Source organism: Sminthopsis crassicaudata, chromosome 2, assembly GCF_048593235.1.
Source record: "Sminthopsis crassicaudata isolate SCR6 chromosome 2, ASM4859323v1, whole genome shotgun sequence".
Taxonomy (NCBI): domain Eukaryota; kingdom Metazoa; phylum Chordata; class Mammalia; order Dasyuromorphia; family Dasyuridae; genus Sminthopsis; species Sminthopsis crassicaudata.
The window spans coordinates 448,285,512-448,305,117 of NC_133618.1; the positions used below are offsets into that span (position 1 = coordinate 448,285,512).

At 34.4% G+C, this 19,606-nt stretch overlaps 1 protein-coding gene across 3 annotated transcripts in view; it reads left to right on the forward strand.

The window, feature by feature from the left end:
• Positions 1–19,606, forward strand: part of RALGAPB (Ral GTPase activating protein non-catalytic subunit beta) — an 81,367-nt gene that overhangs the window by 25,973 nt on the left and 35,788 nt on the right. For all 3 annotated transcript variants that reach the window (XM_074292669.1, XM_074292668.1, XM_074292670.1), the window contains exons 5-10: positions 1,289–1,475; positions 2,641–2,772; positions 4,946–5,124; positions 12,686–12,834; positions 12,959–13,175; positions 17,496–17,697. In XM_074292669.1, coding sequence (XP_074148770.1) covers positions 1,289–1,475; positions 2,641–2,772; positions 4,946–5,124; positions 12,686–12,834; positions 12,959–13,175; positions 17,496–17,697 — 1,066 coding nt within the window. The remainder of the gene's footprint in view (positions 1–1,288; positions 1,476–2,640; positions 2,773–4,945; positions 5,125–12,685; positions 12,835–12,958; positions 13,176–17,495; positions 17,698–19,606) is intronic.

Genomic DNA, 19,606 nt, shown 5'->3' on the forward strand with positions numbered 1-19,606 from the left:
ACTTGCTGTAAAAATATAAAAAATATAAAAATCTGGGGAAAGCATTCTGATTTCCTTCTAATCTTGGTTATATTAGTTTTGTTAGAGGATCCTTTTTAAAAAAGGAATCAGATCAATATACACTTCAACAACAATAGTACATGATGATCAATTCTGATGGATATGGCTCTCTTCGACAATGAGATGATCCAAACCAGTTCCAATGGTTCAGTGATGTAGAGAATCAGCTATACCCACAGATAGAACCATGGGAAATGAGTGTGAACCACAACATAGCATTTCCACTCTTTCTGTTATTGCTTGCTTGCATTTTTGTTTTCCTTCTTAGGTTATTTTTACCTTATTTCCAAGTCCTATTTTTCTTGTACAGCAAAATAACTTATATTGTGTTTGACATATATTTTAACATATTTAACATGTATTGGACTACCTGCCATCTAGAGGAGGGGTGGGGGAATTCAAGGGGAAAAGTTGGAACAGAAGGTTTTGCAAGGGTCACTGTTGAAAAATTACCCATGCATATGTTTTATAAATAAAATGCTATTATTAAAATTAAAAAAAAAAAAAGGAATCAATCTCACAGCTGGAAGGAACCAAAAAAGTCATTTAATAGTCTCTTACCTAAGATAGGAATCACCTTTAATCATCCTCAGCTTCAACTTGAACATTTTCAGTGACCAGGAAATTCACTATTTCTAAAGGTAGTCCTTTCTAAGTATTACAAAGTTCTATATTTTTGGATGAATGGAAATCTTCTGCGATTTCTATTCATTGATCTTAGTTCTGTCCTCTGCATCCTCATATAATGAAGGATGCTAGCATCTAGCTTCCTTTTTTTCCCCACAGTAATTTAAATACAGCCACAAGGGAATGAATCTCCATTTATAAAAGATTGGCGTCTGTGTGCCTGTTACTCCTCCTTCCTTATCAATCTCCTGACGCTTTAATGTCCCGATTTGTACAATATTATCACTCAAAGTGGTTTCAGAGCTTTACTGAAAATCTTACTGATTGCTCCTGTTTGATAAATAGCAAATTGACCTGAATTTAAATTCTGTTTGAATTTATTCAAGATTTCTTACAGTAGCTTAGCTTTAATGTGTATTTTTAAAAGTTTCATTATTGAGGACAATAATTATCTGAAAGCAAAATTTCAAACTAATATGTTAATTATTATCATGATTATACATGGACAGTGAGATTGATGACATGTTCCCACATTGATATTTGAACTACAATGTTTTTACAATAAACGTGGCAAATATATGTTTCCTTCATTCTTGGTAAGGTGGCATTGCTGAGAATCTAGCAGAGAAGTTGATTGGTGTTCTCTTTGAGGTCTGGTTACTAGCTTGTACCCGTTGTTTCCCAACTCCACCTTACTGGAAAACTGCCAAGGAGATGGTGGCCAACTGGAGGCATCATCCAGCTGTTGTGGAACAGTGGAGCAAAGCTATTTGTGCCCTCACTTCTAGGTAAGTGTTTTTTTTCCTTTAAATTGGTCATACTAACTATATGGATAAAGTTATTTATTTGAACAAAGCAGATTATCCCCAATTTCTTTTCTTAATTATTTGTAAAATAGAATTTTTGAGATGGAAATCTCAGAGGTTCTTTAGTTCAACCTTTCCTCTATTTAAAGCATGACTCTTCTACAGATAGCCAACTTTTAGCCCCTGTTTGAAGATCTTTAGTGACAAGGTTAATAAATCCTGAGGAAGTCAATTCTATTCACTTAACATTTCTACATATTGGAAAGTTTTTCTTTTTTTTTGAACTGAAATATGCCTTTGTATAAGTTTCTACCAATTAATCCTATTTCTCTTCTCCAGGACCAATCAAGGTAAGTTTATGCCCACTTCCTTATGATAATCTTTTAAATGTGTGAAGATATATAGCACTTAAGCTTTATATTTCAACCTTTGTCTGTGCTTATGAGCATTCTACTTGTCTTTCAAGCTCCAGCCCAAATGTTATCTTTTTCATAAAGATTTTCTTTATTTCTATCCCTGTTTCCCTCTAATAAGTAAGTTCTCTCCCTCCACTAAATTCTTAAAAACATTTTACTTTTCCTGTGGCACTTAATTTGTCATTCTATCATTCTCCTACTACTAGCTTAGAAAGTCTTTGAAATCATAGACCATGCCCGATTCCCCATAATTATTAAATAGCACAAAGCTCTTGTCTGTGACAATAGGTTTTTCAGTAATATTTGTTGAATAATGGTGGCATACCTCAACAAGTTCAATGTTTTATGCAGTAGGGTTTTGATCAGTAACATTCACTAGAGATTTTTACTAAAAGTGAATCTTTTTTGCTTGGTAAATTAGAATATATCTATGTTATATTTTTCTTTTAATTTTTATATTGAAAAATTTAAGAACTATCAACATCTATATTCAGATTCTTAAATAATACAATTTTACCTAAAACACTTAATGCAATTAGATTGTACATTTTAAGAGAGTAGAATCAAACAAATTACATATTTTCTCTGTGTCCCTCTCCAGATATATCTGAAGTTTAGCAACTTTTTGACTTTCAATTGAATTTGATGTTTTCTCTTCATATTTTAATGCTTTCTGTGTTTTCTTTGCCTACTTAAAGGTGAATTTCATGAATCAATATTTCTTTTCCTAGGTTATTACGTTTTACATATGGTCCTTCATTTCCGCCATTTAAAGTTCCTGATGAAGATGCCAGTCTTATCCCTCCTGAAATGGATAATGACTGCATTGCACAGACATGGTTTCGTTTTTTACATATGTTAAGGTATTGTTTAAATATTTCTATTGTTTGCACATTATCTCTTCATTGATACTTTTTATACTTCTTTTACATACTTAATAGTACCTAATGCTGTTCAAAATATGTAATAGGTGCTATTTATTAAATTGAACCAAATAAAAAAATAAGCCATTTTCTTTATCCAGGAAAGAATTATTTATATTTTACTGAACTCTTTAAATCAGTATGTTAAAAAAAATTCTTAGGTATTATTTTCTACTACATTCTTAGCATTTTTCCAGGTATTAAGTTGTTTCAAATAATTTTTTTTAATGTTAACATAAGGAAAATGGAGCTTTATTAATTTTTAAGAAAACAAATTACATGTTTTATCTACATAACTATGATTTATTTTCATATATTAAATTTTTATATTTTTTATTTTTATATATTAAAGATGATGAATGAAAATCAAGACTCCAAACACATTATATACAAATGCCATTTTATGGGATTATGTAGCTAATCATTTCTGTGATTGCAAACTATATATTTCTAATGTATTCTGAATCCAAATATTCAGGTACAGATCTGTCCATGGATTTTATATTAAATATTTTTCTCTACAATCATTGCCTGGTTTACCTTACTTTATTATTTCATTGTTACTATATTGTTATTTCATCCATGTAATTGGTTGAAAAAAAAAATCCATGCTAATGGGTATTAAAAAAAAATTTTGAAAATCCCTCTAGTACATAGTGATCTTATTTTCTGACAAAGGAGTCAAAGAAAGAGCTTATATAAACTTGTCAGGTTTTCCTCTTGTAGGTAGGGAAGTCTCCTGCTTAACAGGTTTTATTGGTGGTGTCTTTTTTTGTTTTGGACAAGTGTAGTAAGTAGTAATAGCAGGCCCTCTGTGCCTTCTTGGCACTGATTTTATTTTAAACAGCATAGATAGATACTGGAGCCAGGAAATCCTTAGGCCAGTAGCTGTAGAGCCAAATTTGTCTTTCAATTCTAAATGTAAGAAAGCAAAGTCTTACACTGAATTACTAGAGCTAGAAAATATATTAGAGATCACTTCATTCCTTTTTCCCTGTTCTTTACATTCTGTAGGTGAGGAAACTGAGTGCCAAAGAAATGGAGGGACTTGGTTGTAGCATCAAATAATACAATTGCCTAAACATCTGCAGTGACTTCCTAGTGCCTCTACGATAAAATAGAAATACTTTAGTAGACCATCTAGAGCAGTGATCCTCAAACTTTTTAAATAGGGGCCAGTTCACTGTCCCTCAGACTGTTGGAGGGCCGGACTATAGTAAAACAAAAACTCACACTCTGTCTCTGCCCTCAGCCCACTTGCCATAACCTGGCTGGCTGCATAAACATCTTCAGCGGGCTGCATCTGACCCTCCAGCCGTAGTTTGAGAACCCCTGGTTCAAAGATTTTCAGTCTAGTTGCAATCTGACCTTCTGTCCTTATTTCATGTTACTTCTTTTCGTGGATTATACATTAAAGCATACTGGCTATAAGCTATTCTATAACCATCTGTTCTATGTCTCTGGACTTATATACAGGCTGTGTCCCCTGTGTCTACAGGGGACCTCCTTCCTCTTTATTATACCTTTTAAGTATTCTCTCATTTGTTTGTTTTTTTCCTGAGGCACTGGGGTTAAGTGGCTTGCCCAGGGTCACACAGCTAGGAAGTGTTGTGTCTGAGACCAGATCTGAACTCGAGTCCTCCTGACTTCAGGGCTGGGGCTCTATCTACTACACCACCTAGATGCCCCTGTATTCTCAGATTTTTGCCCTTCCTCCACTATTGTTAATATTCTCTTCATATTCAAATTATATTCATTTGTGCATATATTATATTACATCCCTCAGTAGATTTTAAGTTCCCTACGTGCTGAGATCTTTTCATAATGTCTTTATAACCCTAGTATTTTTACCTTCATCTTAGCACAGACCTACACATAGTAGGTCTTTATTATTTAAATTGAATTGAATGGAACTTGGAAGCTATTAAATCCAATTTTGGAGACCAAGAATTTGAGAACTAAAGACGACAGATGTCACTTGACTGAGTAATATACACAATGTTCTCCTAAGTCCAGATTCTTAAATTATATATTATTTTATATTAATAAATTTCTACTTATTTAGAAATTGTAATTAATTTGGTAAAGTAAAACTTTTTCTCTTTTTTGATAGTAATCCCGTGGATTTGAGTAATCCAGCCATTATAAGCTCTACTCCCAAATTTCAGGAACAGTTCCTTAATGTGAGTGGAATGACACAAGAATTGAATCAATATCCCTGCCTTAAACATCTGCCTCATATATTTTTTCGTGCCATGCGTGGAATCAGCTGCCTGGTGGATGCATTCCTAGGTAAGTTTTGCAATTATTGATAACTTGATACTAAAATTAAGATCTGTTTTTTAATCGTAGAATTCATGGGGCTAGAAAATACCTTGAGTCTTCTAGTTCACTCTTTTGATTCAGGCAGTCTGGTCAATTACCATGTAAGGTTTTTGAGGTTGGGATCTATTTTCTTCCATTTTTTTTTCATTATCTTCAGAGTGCCTCAGATATTTTGGATCTGTGATCTCACCCTTATAAATGCTTACCCTTCACTGGTGCAGATCACAGTCCATCCTGTGCAACTTGTTTTCCTATAGCCTCTTATACATTTTTCATTGGTTGCTTTTTTTCTAATATTGTGTGGATACAAGTAGAGCAGGCAGTCTTTCCACTATTTATCTCTTGATAAATCACCAGCCTACCTTATTTCCTGGTCATACAGCTTTCTGATATTATCTTTTACCTTGATTCTTCTGTTCAACTCTTTATTAAACAACCTATTGCATTCTGTTCATACCCATCTTGTATTTTTTTTGTTGCCTTTTTGGTGACTTATAACTTAAATTTGGATACTAGTATTCCATGACTTGCAAGCCATGCATAATTGTTAGAAGAATATTTATGTTAAAAAGATGTGCCTTGGGGGGCAGCTTGGTGGCGCAGTGGATAGAGCACCAGCCCTGAATCCAGGAGGACCTGAGTTCAAATCTGATCTCAGACACTTAACACTTCCTGGCTGTGTGACCCTGGGCAAGTCACTTAACCCCAGGCTCAGGGGGGGGAAAATGTGCCTTTAAAAAAATATATATGCCTTTGTTTCACTCAAGTTGCTATGTAATACCCAAAAAGCAGTACAGTCTATTTCCCTCTTTCTGTTCAGTTTTGGTACCAATTCTACATATTTTCTTTTCAACTGCATATCATAGTCTGGGCAATAAGTGTTCGTTTTTTTTCCTCTGTTCTTTTGTATGTATGTGTGGAACATTAGGCCAAACTCTTCTGAGTGATTATAGATTTCTTTAAGAGCCTTTGCAGTGTTCTAAAACTTGTAAACAACCCATCTGCAAATAGTCAGAAAAAACTTCACCATTCCTCTTTGATTTGGACCTCCTACATCTTTCAAGAAATTTTGCAAGATTTGGACATATTTATAAAAGCTTTCTTGGTGGTGGACAGCCTTTTTTTTTTGGCAAATTTATCAAGTAAATACTTTTTTTTTTTTTTAACCCATGAAAAATAAGCATAGTTGGAGCTTATATTTTCTATAACATTAGTTAACTGAATGCTTATAAAGTTTGCTGTAGAATATGTCTATTTCCTTTTCAAACTCTCGTTGAGATTGCTCTCAAAGGGTAAATGGCACAGATTGTCCTTATAAAGAGTGATTTCATCTCTTTGTAGAAATGTTAAAGTAAAAACATGAAACAATAGTTACTGATGTGGTTTTATCTCCCACTTTTTTTTTTTAATGTGAAAGTTTTTCCAAGACTTTAATATCCTCTATATATTCAGACATCTTGAAAGTCAGTGTTTCAAAATTGTGCTGCTTCCATTCAATCAAGTCATTTTTGTTAAATGCGTATTATGTACTAGGCATTAGTTTAGCTACTAAGGATACAAATACAAAGAATAAAATGATCTTTACTTAGAATGAGCTGACGTTTTATTGAATTAGAGCATGATTACAGTTTCTAACCCTATTTCCAGTAGATTCCCTCTCTATATTTGTATAATATAGATAATTCTCATCTTTATTTTCTTGAGTTTTTAAAAAAATTTCTTCATATAGTTCATCTGATTGTAATAGGAGAATATTAATGTTGTTTCACCGTCATTGAGGAGAAAAAGCTTACAGATCTTTCCTTTTTATTTTTATATTCCCAGTCATCCTTACAGTTTTGTCCTTAAAAAGTTTTAGGATATTTAGATTTAGTTGAATCTGTTGTCAAGCTTTCTCTAAAGTCACTTCTATGCACCCTTCTTTACTTCTTGCTATTTTATGAGATCATACTTCCCAAAATAGACTATCCTTCACTATTAGATTTTACTATTAAATTTATATTCTAATCCATTGTTGTATTCTTTCATTTGGCAAAGAGATTAAGCATTTAATAGCTAAAGTGATTTTTTTTAAATTTAGATTTCTTGTCCTTGTAAGTATTGATATATATTGGGAATTGATCTAAATTTATTAAACTTCTTTACAAAAGGATTATTATAGTCTTTACCAAAATATCTAGTATGTAGACATAGACCAAAAAAAAAACAACCCACAAAAAAAGCAAAACAACCCAAACAGTTACTGACTCAAGGAGCTGATGTGACTTAAATTGAACTGTCCCAAACAGAAATTGAGTCTGTCTTATCCTTAAAGGTTTCTAAAGAAGTCTTTTCAAATGCCTCTTCCCAAAAAACTCTTAGGCGTTTTATGATTTCTCCAAAAAAAAAAAAAAAAAAAAAAGAAAGAACAGTTGGGAAAATATACAGGATTTCTATATTGTTTAGGAAAAGAGAAAACCCTGTTTTCCACAAGTGCTATAATAAAGTTGAGTCAAGAGTTTTAAAGGCTTATGCCGGCAAAGCACAACAGCTAGAAAATTGAATTAAGCCTAACAGACTTCCAGTGTAGGTTTAGTGATGGAAGATGCATGATCTGAGTGCCAGGCTGAGTAGACTTTGGGCAAACTCGTTTGTAGAAAATTGACCATCAAGGAACATTTTGCTAGGCATAGTAACTTATGAAATCCTCATTTAAGTTATGGAGGAGTTATACTTTTTAGCAATGGAGAACTTATCTACTAAGATGAACTCATCAATCCTTGAAGTACTGAAGTATATTTTATATTAAAACCTTGAAAAAGTCAGCATGGCATAGAAGAAAAAATGCTGAATGTGGAATAAGATGGCCTAAATTTAATTCCTGGTTATTTTATTATTTATCTGGCATTGGACTCAACCATCCTGGGCTTCATTTTACTTATTTTTTAACCTGGGCATTAGACTAGATGAATTCTAAAGTCCATTCTAGCTCTAAAGCTCTTTAAAAAACAAACAAACAAACAAACAAAAAAAAAACTTAGCAGGGAATCAAGTGATAGGGCATACATAATCAATAACCTTGTATGGGAAGAAGGGAAATAAGTGAAGCTAAGCTAATACCGCGTGCGAACAGACAAGTCTAAGAAATTTTCTTTAGAAAAATTAATTAAAAGCTACTGTTCTTAGTACTGGGCCAGATAGCTGATGCAGTGTCTAGAATCAGGAAGACTCATCTCCTGTGTTCAAACTTGGCCTCAGACAATTACTAGTTGGTGACGGTGGACCTCAGTTCCTCACCTGTAAATGATTTGGAGAAGGAAATGGCCAACCACTCCGATATGTTTGCCAAGAAAATGGAGTCACAGTCATGTCAGACATGACTGAAACAACATTACTGAAATGTCTCAGACAGCAACAACAACATTCTCAGCCTCAGTTAATCAGAATCACCCTTGGATAAAAATAGTTCTTAGTAAGTGCATAGAGTCTCACCTAGAGAAATCACATTCTAGAAAATTCTCCAACTTCCTATTAACCCCTGCTAATACATCACAAACTTCTGTCACAAAGTTCTTAATTGTATATTACAAAATGTAGCTTAATTTCATTTTCCTGTTCCAATTTCAGGGATTGTAGATAAAGAGCTGGAAGGGACCTTAGTTCTGCACCAGCATTTTATAGATGAGGAAACTAAAGTGACTGGCCCAGAGTCACAAAGGTTAGTAAGTGGGAAGAACCAGTATTTAAACCTAGGTCCTTTCATTCCAAATCCAGAACTTCTCTGTTGTACCATGTTGCCTCTTCATAGATTTTAAACATTTAGACTTTTGTTGAATCACTTTTTATTTTTCTGATTTTTCAATGCCTTTAATTTTCTTCATGTTTCTTTCTAAGAGAGTGATTTTGTGGCAAGTTTCTGTACTCTGTCCTTATTTTCAATGTCCTCATATTCTCCATCCCATCATATCCATAGAAAAGAATAAAAATTTTTTGAGATGTGACCTCTCAAGTCTTCACTTAGATTGGATTCTTTTCTCTTAAAGATATTGTCTGTTCCAATTTCTAGTCCACTTTTTGTATTGTTGCTTTTTATTCATCATTAATATAACCAACTGAACCGAGCATCTAATTCAGTTCAACAAGCTTTTTTAAGTGTCTGATACATTCAAGGCATGGTACTAGGCTGTATGGATACAAAGACAAAACCAAAAGAGTCTCTTCCAGTAAAGACTTCATATTCCATTGAGTGATATGACAAGTATATAAGTAAGTAAAAATAATTTCAAGAGCAACATAATTCAAGTAACTGAGGGAGAAGGGACAGTAGTAGGAAACTTGAATAGGAAGTGATATCAGAGTTGTGCTCTGAAGGCAGTAAAGCTTTTAACAAGTCAGGGGCATTCCAGAGATTCTCTTATGCAGAAGCATGGAGGCAGGAGATGGAATGCCCCGTGTGGGGTACAGCCAGCCAGCTTATAAAATAAGAATGCAAAGGTAGGTGGAGTCATATTGTGGAAAGTTTTTTTTTAAATGCCAGACTTATTTGTGTTTGGTGTCAGAAGCAATAGGGAGCCAAAGAAGATTTGAGTTTCACAGTTGTGAAAGAATGTTTGGAGAGAAGAAACTGAAGACAAGGAGATCAACTGGGAGACTAGTACAGTAGTCCTGGTAAGAGTAATTAAAGTCCTGAACTAGGGTTGTAGTTGTATTGCTAGAGAGAAGATAGATATGACAGATGTTATGAAGGAAGGATATAAATAATTGTTAACTGATTGGATAGAGATATTTATGAGGTTGCAGACCTGGGGGACTAAACTAGAAAGATGATGGTGTAATAAAGAGAAATAGAAGAATTTGGTTTGGGGATAAATTAAAAGATTTGAGTTTGAGATTCCTAGTGGACAGCTGAATGGAGATGCATGGTAAGCATTAAGTGGAACGAAAATTCAGGAGAGAGACTGAAATCGAATATATACAAAAATGAAATATAAAAATCTGAGAGTCATCTCCATAGACACTCTGGTCATTGAATTGAAGCTAATGAAATCATCAAGAGAAATAATAGCTGATAGGAAGGGGCTTAGGATAGAACCTTAGTGAATGCTTATACTTAACAATGGGAAGAGAATGATAAACTACTAGAGGAAACTGAAAGAACAGTCAGAGAAGAAGAAAGATAATAAAAATGAAATAGTATCAGATCGCAGAAACCAAGAGAAAAGGAGGCAATTGTGATTTAGAAAAAATCATCAATATTGCTTTTTTAAAAAGTTGTAAGAATGATCACCATGAAAATTTCCTAAAGTAGCTTGTTGAAAATGGGATCAAGGCACAAGTAGAATTAGTGGTCTTTATAGTTTTGTATTAGTTATATATCTTTTGATATCTTAAGATAAACTTTGGCACAATCAATTCAGTTGCATTTTCAAAAATTGTTAAAAGTTCCTAGGAAATCATAGCATGTCAGATAAGCAAGAAGTTGAATCTCAGTGACATTTTAAAAGAAAGACTTTTCTTATATATTTAGTTTTATCTTTTAATGTAGAAGTTGCTAAATCTTGTCTTATTGTGATTGTGGCTCCACTATACTTGAATTGTTTCTGGATGCTTGCAATATTTTTCTCCTTGATCTGGGAGTTCCAGAATTTGGCTATAATCTTCCTAAGAGTTTTCACTTTGGGATCTCTTTCAGGAGGTGATCAGTGAATTCTTTCAGTTTCTTTATTACCCTTTGGTTCTAAAATATCAGGATAGTTTTCCTTGATAATTTTGTGAAAGATGGTGCCAATGCTTTTTTTTTTGGGGGGGGGGGAATTATGACTTTCAAGTAGACTGATAATTTTTAAATTGTCTCTTCTAGATATATTTTCCAGGTCAATTAGTTGTTTTTCCAGTTAGATACATTTCATGTATTTTTCCTATTTTTTTCATAATTTTGGTTTTGCTTTATTGTATCTTTATTTCTCATAATGTCATTAGTTTTCATTTGCTCAGTTCTATTTTTAAGGAGTTATTTTCCATAGTGAGCTTTTGTACCTCCTTTCCCAATTAGCTAATTTTGCTTTTTAAGACATTCTTCTCATTAGCTTTTTGCATTTCTTTTTGTACCATTTCTCAATTCTTTCCCTAATTTTTCCTCTATCTCTCTTACTTGGTTTGCAAAATCCCTTTTGAGCTCTTTCATGGCCTGAGCCCAATTCTTATTTTTCTTGGAGGCTTTGATTGTAGGAGCTTTGACTTTGTTATCTTCTTTGTGTGTGTTTTGATTTTCCTTGTCTTCATAATACCTTTCAGTGGTCAGGAACTTTTTTTGCTTTCTGCTCATTTTCCTCACCTATTATTCGGCTTTTAACTCTTTGTTAAAGTAGGGCTCTATTTCCAGGGTGGAGAGTGCATTGTCCCAAGCTTCTAATGTTTTGTATCGCTGTTTTTAGAGATACTTCTCAGGACCTGACCAAAAGCTATTAGAAGAGTGTCCCCTTCTTACTGTTGCTGTAGGATCTCATGTACTAAATCAGCAGAGTTCTGCTTTGCTGATGCTGAGGCCCCAGGGTTGGGGCCAGGCCTGCTCTGGTATGGCCCTGGTGTGGCCTGCACTGGGACTGACTGCATACTGGACTCCCACCCCTTTGTCGCAGACCCTTTCCACTGACCTTCTGAATTCCCTGATGTTCCTGGGCAGGGAGAGGTCCAGAAGCCTCTAGCACTACTAGGTCCCACCTTACTGAGACTGCGGTCTAGGCTGGGTCTGAGTTGGGGCTGTGCTGGTGCAGCCTGTATTGGGATCGAGTTATGCTCCCACCCTGCTTCCACAGACCTTTTCTCCTGACCTTTTTCGTTGCCTTCAACTGGAAAATGTTCTACTTTGTCTTTTTGGGTGTTCTGATGCTCTAAAATTTGTTTAGAGTCATTATTTAAAGAATTTGGAGTGGTTTTGGGGAGAGGTTGGGTGAGTTCCTTCCTGCCTCCATTCCGCAAACTTGGCTCTGCCTCTCTAGTTTTATCATAGTGCAATCTGTAAACTCATTTTAGGTACTTGCTTTTAAATTATTTGCTGTAAGGGGATGAAAAAGCATTTACCAGAAACATGGGCTAAACACTGTGGGCTTAGCCAGTCTCTGCTCTCAAAATTCTAATAAGGGACACTGAGTTTAGGGGAGTGGTGATCAGGGAAGGGGTTTTGGGTCAACAAGTTTCAGAGATTATAAATTGAGTCATCCAGACACAGAAAGACACATTTGTTCCAGGAGGAACTTTAGAATTGATTTGATTATGGATCCAGAATCAGAAGGGGGAGTAAAGCACCCAAAGAGACCCAGCCACCAACCAAGATAGAAGTGTTCCAGAGAGCTGTTGGATGAAAGGGTTAAGTTCTTGTTCCCCATGGCAGGGTGAGGTAAGAGGAGGAAGTGAATATTTTGACTGCATGAAAGCCATCAGTTTGGGGTGGGGAAGATGTTTGTAATAATAGTTCTGTAAAACATTATGACATCAAGAGTAGTGCCAAGCTCTGAACTGAGATCATTTCTTCTCCTTACTGTTGTTTTAGGTATTTCTCGACCTAGATGTGACAGTGCTCCACCCACACCAGTGAACAGGCTGAACATGCCCCAGAGCACTGCCAGCAGCACAACTCCCCCTCATAATCGAAGGCATCGAACAGTTACTGTGAATAAGGCCACCGTGAAGACTAGCACAGTAAGATCTCTGACATCAGAGTTCCGTTTTCCACCTTATTTTTTATACATCTGCTCTTGAATCAGGTCTTTTCTTTGTCTTAAACTTTTCCTGCGGGTGGGGGGTCCTCTTGTCCTTCCACTAGGCCAACATTGGGCACGCCTCTAAAGTCTCACACCAGACGTCTTCCACTTCTCCACTGTCTAGTCCCAACCAGACTAGCTCAGAGCCTCGACCGCTGCCTGCCCCGAGGAGGCCCAAAGTGAATAGCATCTTGAATCTCTTTGGATCATGGTTGTTTGATGCATCGTTTGTTCATTGTAAACTTCACAATGGGCTAAACAGAGACAGCAGCATGACTGGTAAATATTGCTCAACAAATATGTATACTTTCTTTTTGTTTTCTGACATTTCCTACCTGCAAGATTAACACATACCTAAAAAAATTCTTTCTAACAAAGCAGTGTGTTATGGTTAACCCCTTCCAGCTGAACTGCCACTTACTACCTGTGTGACCTTGGGCAAGTCCCTTCCCTTCTCTGGGCTTCAGTTTTCTCCTCTGTAAAATGAGGGGGTTGGACCAGAGATTTCTAAGGTCCCATCCAGCTTTAAACCCTATGAATTCAACCAACTGAAATTGGAGTTTTTGCCACCAGCCCATTGTAGGTATGTTTTGTTGGGTTTGGGCTTCTCTCTTCTTCTCCCCCCTCCCTCTCTCTGTCTCTCTCTGTCTCTCTGACTCTCTCTCTCTCTCTCTCTCTCTCTCTCTCTCTCTCTCTCTCTCTCTCTCTCTCTCTCTCTCTCTGTCTCTCTCTCTCTCTCTCTCTCTCTCTCTGCCTCTCTCTCTCTCTCTCTCTCTCTGTCTCTCTCTCTCTCTCTCTCTCTCTCTCTCTCTCTCGCTCTCACTGACTCACTCTCCCCCCTTCCTTCCTCTCTCCCTCCCTTTCTCCCCCCTTCTCTTTCTGTCTCTGTCTCTCTCTCCATTTTAATGAGCCATAAATTATATTAGTCAGTTTTGATTGACTCAAAATTAATGTTATTTCATTTCCTGGCAGTCCCCTTCATGTTACCCAGAAAAGTAACACCCATCACAAAGAGCCATGACTTATTGACTTAACAACTTGATTTAGGTGAAGTATTTTTCTTAGCTACAGGCATACCCCACAAAACATTGCCTAAACCAGTGCCATTTCATAGTAACATCATTAAGACCTTTATGCCTTGCCATATCCTTCCAAACACCATTATGTTGTTATGTCCATATGGATGCTGCCCAAACTGGTGATCTTGACTTCTGCTTCCTGCCCCTTTCCACTCTTTCAGATCAGCATGCCCCATCCTTGCTGTTTTAATTCTATCAGTTCTGTCCCTATGGACTGTCTCCTATGATGGTATTTTGCTTAACATTGTGTTTCTGCATAATAGATCAGTTAATGACATGAATCGGGGTATGCCTGTGATAAAAATGTCAGTAAAACTGTACATATGAAAACCAGAAAATAGCATAGCAATTTCTCTTTTGTGAAACGGTAGCTATTTGACTTTAGTCCATGAAAGCATGACTGATCTTGGTGAAAGGTAAAAATGTAAGTGTACCTCTTTCATAGCATCATTTTAAAATACAGCTTGCTGAAGTCATAATTTTATTTAATCATACTCTTTGTTAAGAGTGATATTAAGGATTCACCCATGATAATCAGTGTTTAGGTTTTCCATTACAAACCTAAAGCAGTTAAAGACAAAGACCTAATCTATTTGTTACCTTCCCCAGAGATGGTAGTGTTTACTTTTTGAAAAGAATTTATTGAATATTTATAATCTGTAATCCATGCCTCTAATCATGGATCAGCCCAGAATTTACAGATTACTTTATAACAAAGCACTTTTTTTCTGGGGTTAGGGAATGGAAGCCAAGTAAGAAAAGAAAAATGGATAGAGTAATTAATGTTAACATTACTCTGGAGAATATATCAGAGAAAAAAATTCCATTATATTATGAGGTCATGCTTTCATCACATGCCAGCAGTATATATAGCATAAGTTATTTCAAAATGAGGACTAATAATATAATCAAAAAGCAAATTCTCTTAAGTTCAAAAAAAGTATAAACGTAGAGAAGTACCTTCACAGGTATAGGCAGATGAAATTAATAACACTTAAAATAGTAATTCCTAGTCATGCACATCTTAGAATTCATATTTCTGGTTTCTGCTATTTGACTTCAAATTAATGTTTTCTATAATCTCTTATTTCAAGAGAAGTCTAATATTTCTAAGTTCATAATATTTTACTTTATAAGAACAAATTTGAATGTTAAAGAATGCAAATAGTACTTAATAAGTATGTGGAAATTAAATAGAAACAATGTTGAAAAGAAGACAACCATCTGGGAGTGACATTTTCTAGAGTCTATTACTTTTTATTCAGAGTTGTTCCAAACCACATTGACATTTAAAACAATTATTTGTTTGGTAGTCAGACATGTGAGCCTATTTTTAGAATTTTTGTCAAAACATACTTTTGTTTTTTGTTTTTTCCCAAAAGTTGATTTCAGACATTTTACTATTAGCATTAAACTCCTCAATCCCAGAGGATCTCTGTGATGTAGAGTTCTTGTGAGTCCTTTTAATCTCTAAATAGCTTATTCCTGTGTATCCATACTAATGATAATAATCATTTACCAGAAGACATTTGTATTGAAACCAGAATTAGATGTGTTTTCGACACAACCTTTTATGTCTAGTCATGATTTTTCTATGAGAGTGAGACCCACTTTTATTCATCACTCAAAAACTTAAGGGTATCTTTTTTTTTTTTTTTTTTTTTAAACATGCTTTAGACACCTGTCAGGGTATAGTGAAAGCTGTAAAATAATTGAGGTATTATTTAAGTAAGTTTTAAAAAATCAAAGGGTAATGATAATTTGTGGAGATAGAATAGGAAATTGGTTTCCAGGAACTTCCATTTTCATCCATTTTGCAAGTACTGACTGATCACAAAAGAATTCTACTACATAGTTCACCTCAATTTTAAAATTTCTGTTCCTTTGACCTATTAGTTTTAGATTAAAATTATAGCATACTATACTTCCTAAAAGTGACATTGAGCTGGGAAGGGTTAATGAATTCAAATTTTAATGCACGTTGATATGAGCAGATCAAAGCCTCAACTATTTGTAATTGTATAATTTTCTTCGTTCATTGTTTTGCATGATACAAAACCATAATTTTGGACCTGAATGCCAGTTTCCTATGTGTTTGAACTAGCTTGCTATATCATAAAGCTTTTAATCTAATTTTTTAAAAAGCTAAAAGCTTCTTAACTATAATAAAATTTCACCATCTTTAAAGTATTTTATAACTACTGCTGTCCTTTGATTTGTTTCCATTTATTTCTATTATCTTGCAGCATCTTTTATCCAAATTCTTCTTTCTTATAAATCTTGTAAGTAGGAACCAGTAGCTTTTCCTTAATTGCAATCATGTTTTTTATTTTGTTCATAATTCCATTTTTAATTTGATTGTCATTGTCATTGTCTCTTGTAGCTTTTGCATTTGGGAAGGAAAATAATATTTTCTGTTTTGAATGGGGAAGATTGTTGGCAAAAGCAAAAATTAATCTGCCTGAATCAATCCCATTATTTCTGTACACTAGTCTGGTCATGTCATGAATTCCAGGACTTTGCACTAACTGTGTTTTGGCTTTTATTTTTGTTTATTTTTTTATTTTTTAAGCTTTAAGCTTATTTTTACAGACCTAGTGTTTTGATTTGTATGCATTCTGCATGTAGTGTTCTCTAAGTATATTATGCTAAATAGCTTATTCAGGACCAAAATGGCTCATGGGAAGTTGCATAAAGATTTGTGCTTTGCTTACATATTTCATTAAATATTTCATGCCAAATAATTTATATTATTTTGTAAAGATCTAAAATATGTTTTGTAATGATTTTAATATAATATTAAATCAGATTTTTTCGTAAAAATCAAAGCAACTTTCAAAGGGCTTCTGTTTCAGTGACCTCCTCCTCCTCCCCCCAACAATGAGCATGATCATATATTTCTCTCTCTCGTTTATTTATATATCCAATTTATTTTTTATATCCCAGCTTCAACTTAGACTTAGTTTCTCCCTGTGATGGTTGAAATTCATATTCATTTTGCTTGGTGGGGAGAATATTAAGTTTGTGCTTTATAGTCAGATGAGAATTTTATTTCTCTCCCACCACCAATACAGGTCTACTATAGCCTGTATGGATTCTTGCTTTGAAGACTGCTAATAGGAAAATAACAAGTTTTACTGACTAATTTTCTCCGTCGCTTAAAAAACTTCTATAGGAAAAGAAATGGAAAATTTAAAAATTTTAAATGTTCTTTTACATCATATATCTATACCATGTATAGATATATGCATAATTTAAGTGGACTAAATATGTTCCAGTTGAAAAATGCGTCTTCTAATGTTTATTAAAATCTGTAGTGCCACTCTGATTTAATTGCTGTCCATTCTTAGAAAATTCAAGTAGCCCTTTATTCTTAAATAGTTGCTAAACAGAAGCATTATTGGATCCTATTTAAGTAGTTTTAAAAATTATTACCAAATTGGATCTTTGTGTCCAGGATCCCATGAGCCTATTTGGTATATTGACTAATACAATAAAGCCCTCCCTTTTCTCTCCTCAGCTATAACGACACAAGCTAGTGTGGAGTTTCGCCGGAAAGGGTCACAAATGTCCTCAGACACCATGCCTTCCAATCTCATGTTTGATGCAAGTGAATTTCCCGATAACTATGAAGCAGGAAGAGCTGAGGCTTGTGGGACACTGTGTAGGATTTTTTGTAGCAAGAAGACTGGAGAAGAGATTCTGCCAGCTTATTTATCCAGGTCTAAGATTTTATTCTAGTTTTTCTATTATTATAGTTTGAGTTATTTAAAAAAAAAAAAAAAAGAAAGAAAGAAAGAAAGAAAAAAATGTATAATGATTCAGTAGATTGAAAAAAAAAAAAGTAGACAGTGATCTGAAATACTTGTAAAGGCCTCTAAATATTGTAATATTTCCTTTCTTAGGCCTTGATGACATTAGAATTCTTTAGGAATGCTCCTCCAACAAAGAGCATATAGTTCTTTCTATATTGGGATATCTTATCCTTTAAGATGGTTATTCTCCTTTTTAGATATGCTCAATGGAAATTTGTTTCCCTCTCTGAGTTGCTACTGTTCAGTACATCATAGAAAAGCCTTGAATATAGGATTTTCCAGATGTTGATACTAAATTGCAGAAGAACATGTTATCCCTCATTCCTTATCTTCAGTAGAGAAAGGACTAAGTTCTTAGAGAATCTAGTATGCATATCTCCCCCCAAAATTCTTATATCTATTCTTGATATTATAATTGAATATAAGAATGTGCCTTGTAATTGATTTCCTGGATCCTATTCTGCCTTAGTCCCTTGTATGGTCTACAATCAGATATACTGATTTTTGGTACCATCATCACTAAATGCATTAGAATACCTTTGTATAAGTGATATTAGATTATGTATGACATAATCTTTTCCAACTTGTTTAGGGGAAATGTAGAAGATGGACTAAGATATTAAAAATTTCCAAAGTTACTACAAAAATATATAGTGTTTTTCTTATATAATAGCAGAGGATTGAATGCATAAATTTTCCCACCTAGCAATTCTCATAGCTCAGTATAAGTTAACAATGGTAGCCAGAAGGAAAAAAAAACCTACCAAAAAAACAAATATATTGTGTTCTTGGGCTGAAGCTAGAGATATAATATCCAGAATAAGGAAAGTAATAGTCGTATTTCTCTCCTGTTCTGACCTTATTTACAGTATTATTTTCAATTCTGCATGACACATTTTAAGAGAATATTGGTAAGCTGAAGAGCATACAGAGGAGAATAGCAATTAAAATAGTGAAATACTTTGTGATTATGCCATATGAAAAGAACTAGAAATTTTTAACCAAATCTAAAGAAGTAGAGATTTTTTTGTTTGGAAAAGATTTGGTAAAAGGAGGGAGGGCTTTAAATATTTGAAAGGCTGTCACATGAAAGATGAAGATGATTATGCTTAGCCCCAGAGTGTTAGACATTTCAACAAGTCTGATTTTATTCTTCATAAGGAGCATAGGATTAACTTAGAAGGTAGCAAAGACTGCAGGATCACTTGCCAGGTTTATTGTGAAAAGAATTCTGACTCAAGTACCAATTATTCTTCTAGTCATTCAGAGGTATCTTTGTGGAGGAAGTATAATTTTAATTATTAGAATTTAAATGATTGAAAGAAGAATAGTACAAAGGAGTAAAAAGAGAAAGAGCTTTTAGGTGCAATCTAAGATACCTTGGCATTGATAAGATGGAATCCCTTAGGGACCATCATAGTCTCACATATCTGGGAGCAGGTTTTATATGCAAATAAGCTGTTTAAATGGCCCACTTCAGCTCTGTTTTTTCCCTAAGAAAAGTTCTTAACTTTTTGGCAATTTGGTGAAACTTCTGGACTCTTTTCTCAGAATGTTTTAAAATAATTGAAGGAAATGCTCATTTTTGTTAGAAGTTAATGAAAATAAAAGTGTGATTTCCACCACCACCTCCCTCCCAAGTTATATATTCTTGAAATGTATTCATGGAATCCTTTGGGATTGATGAAACCTATAAGTTAAGAAACTGTCATCTATAATATATCTTAACTTTTTATTTTCTCCTGGAAACAAGAGGATTTAATGAAAGTGTTTCCTCTTTTGTCCTTTAAATGTGAAAAAAGCAAACATGTTTTCT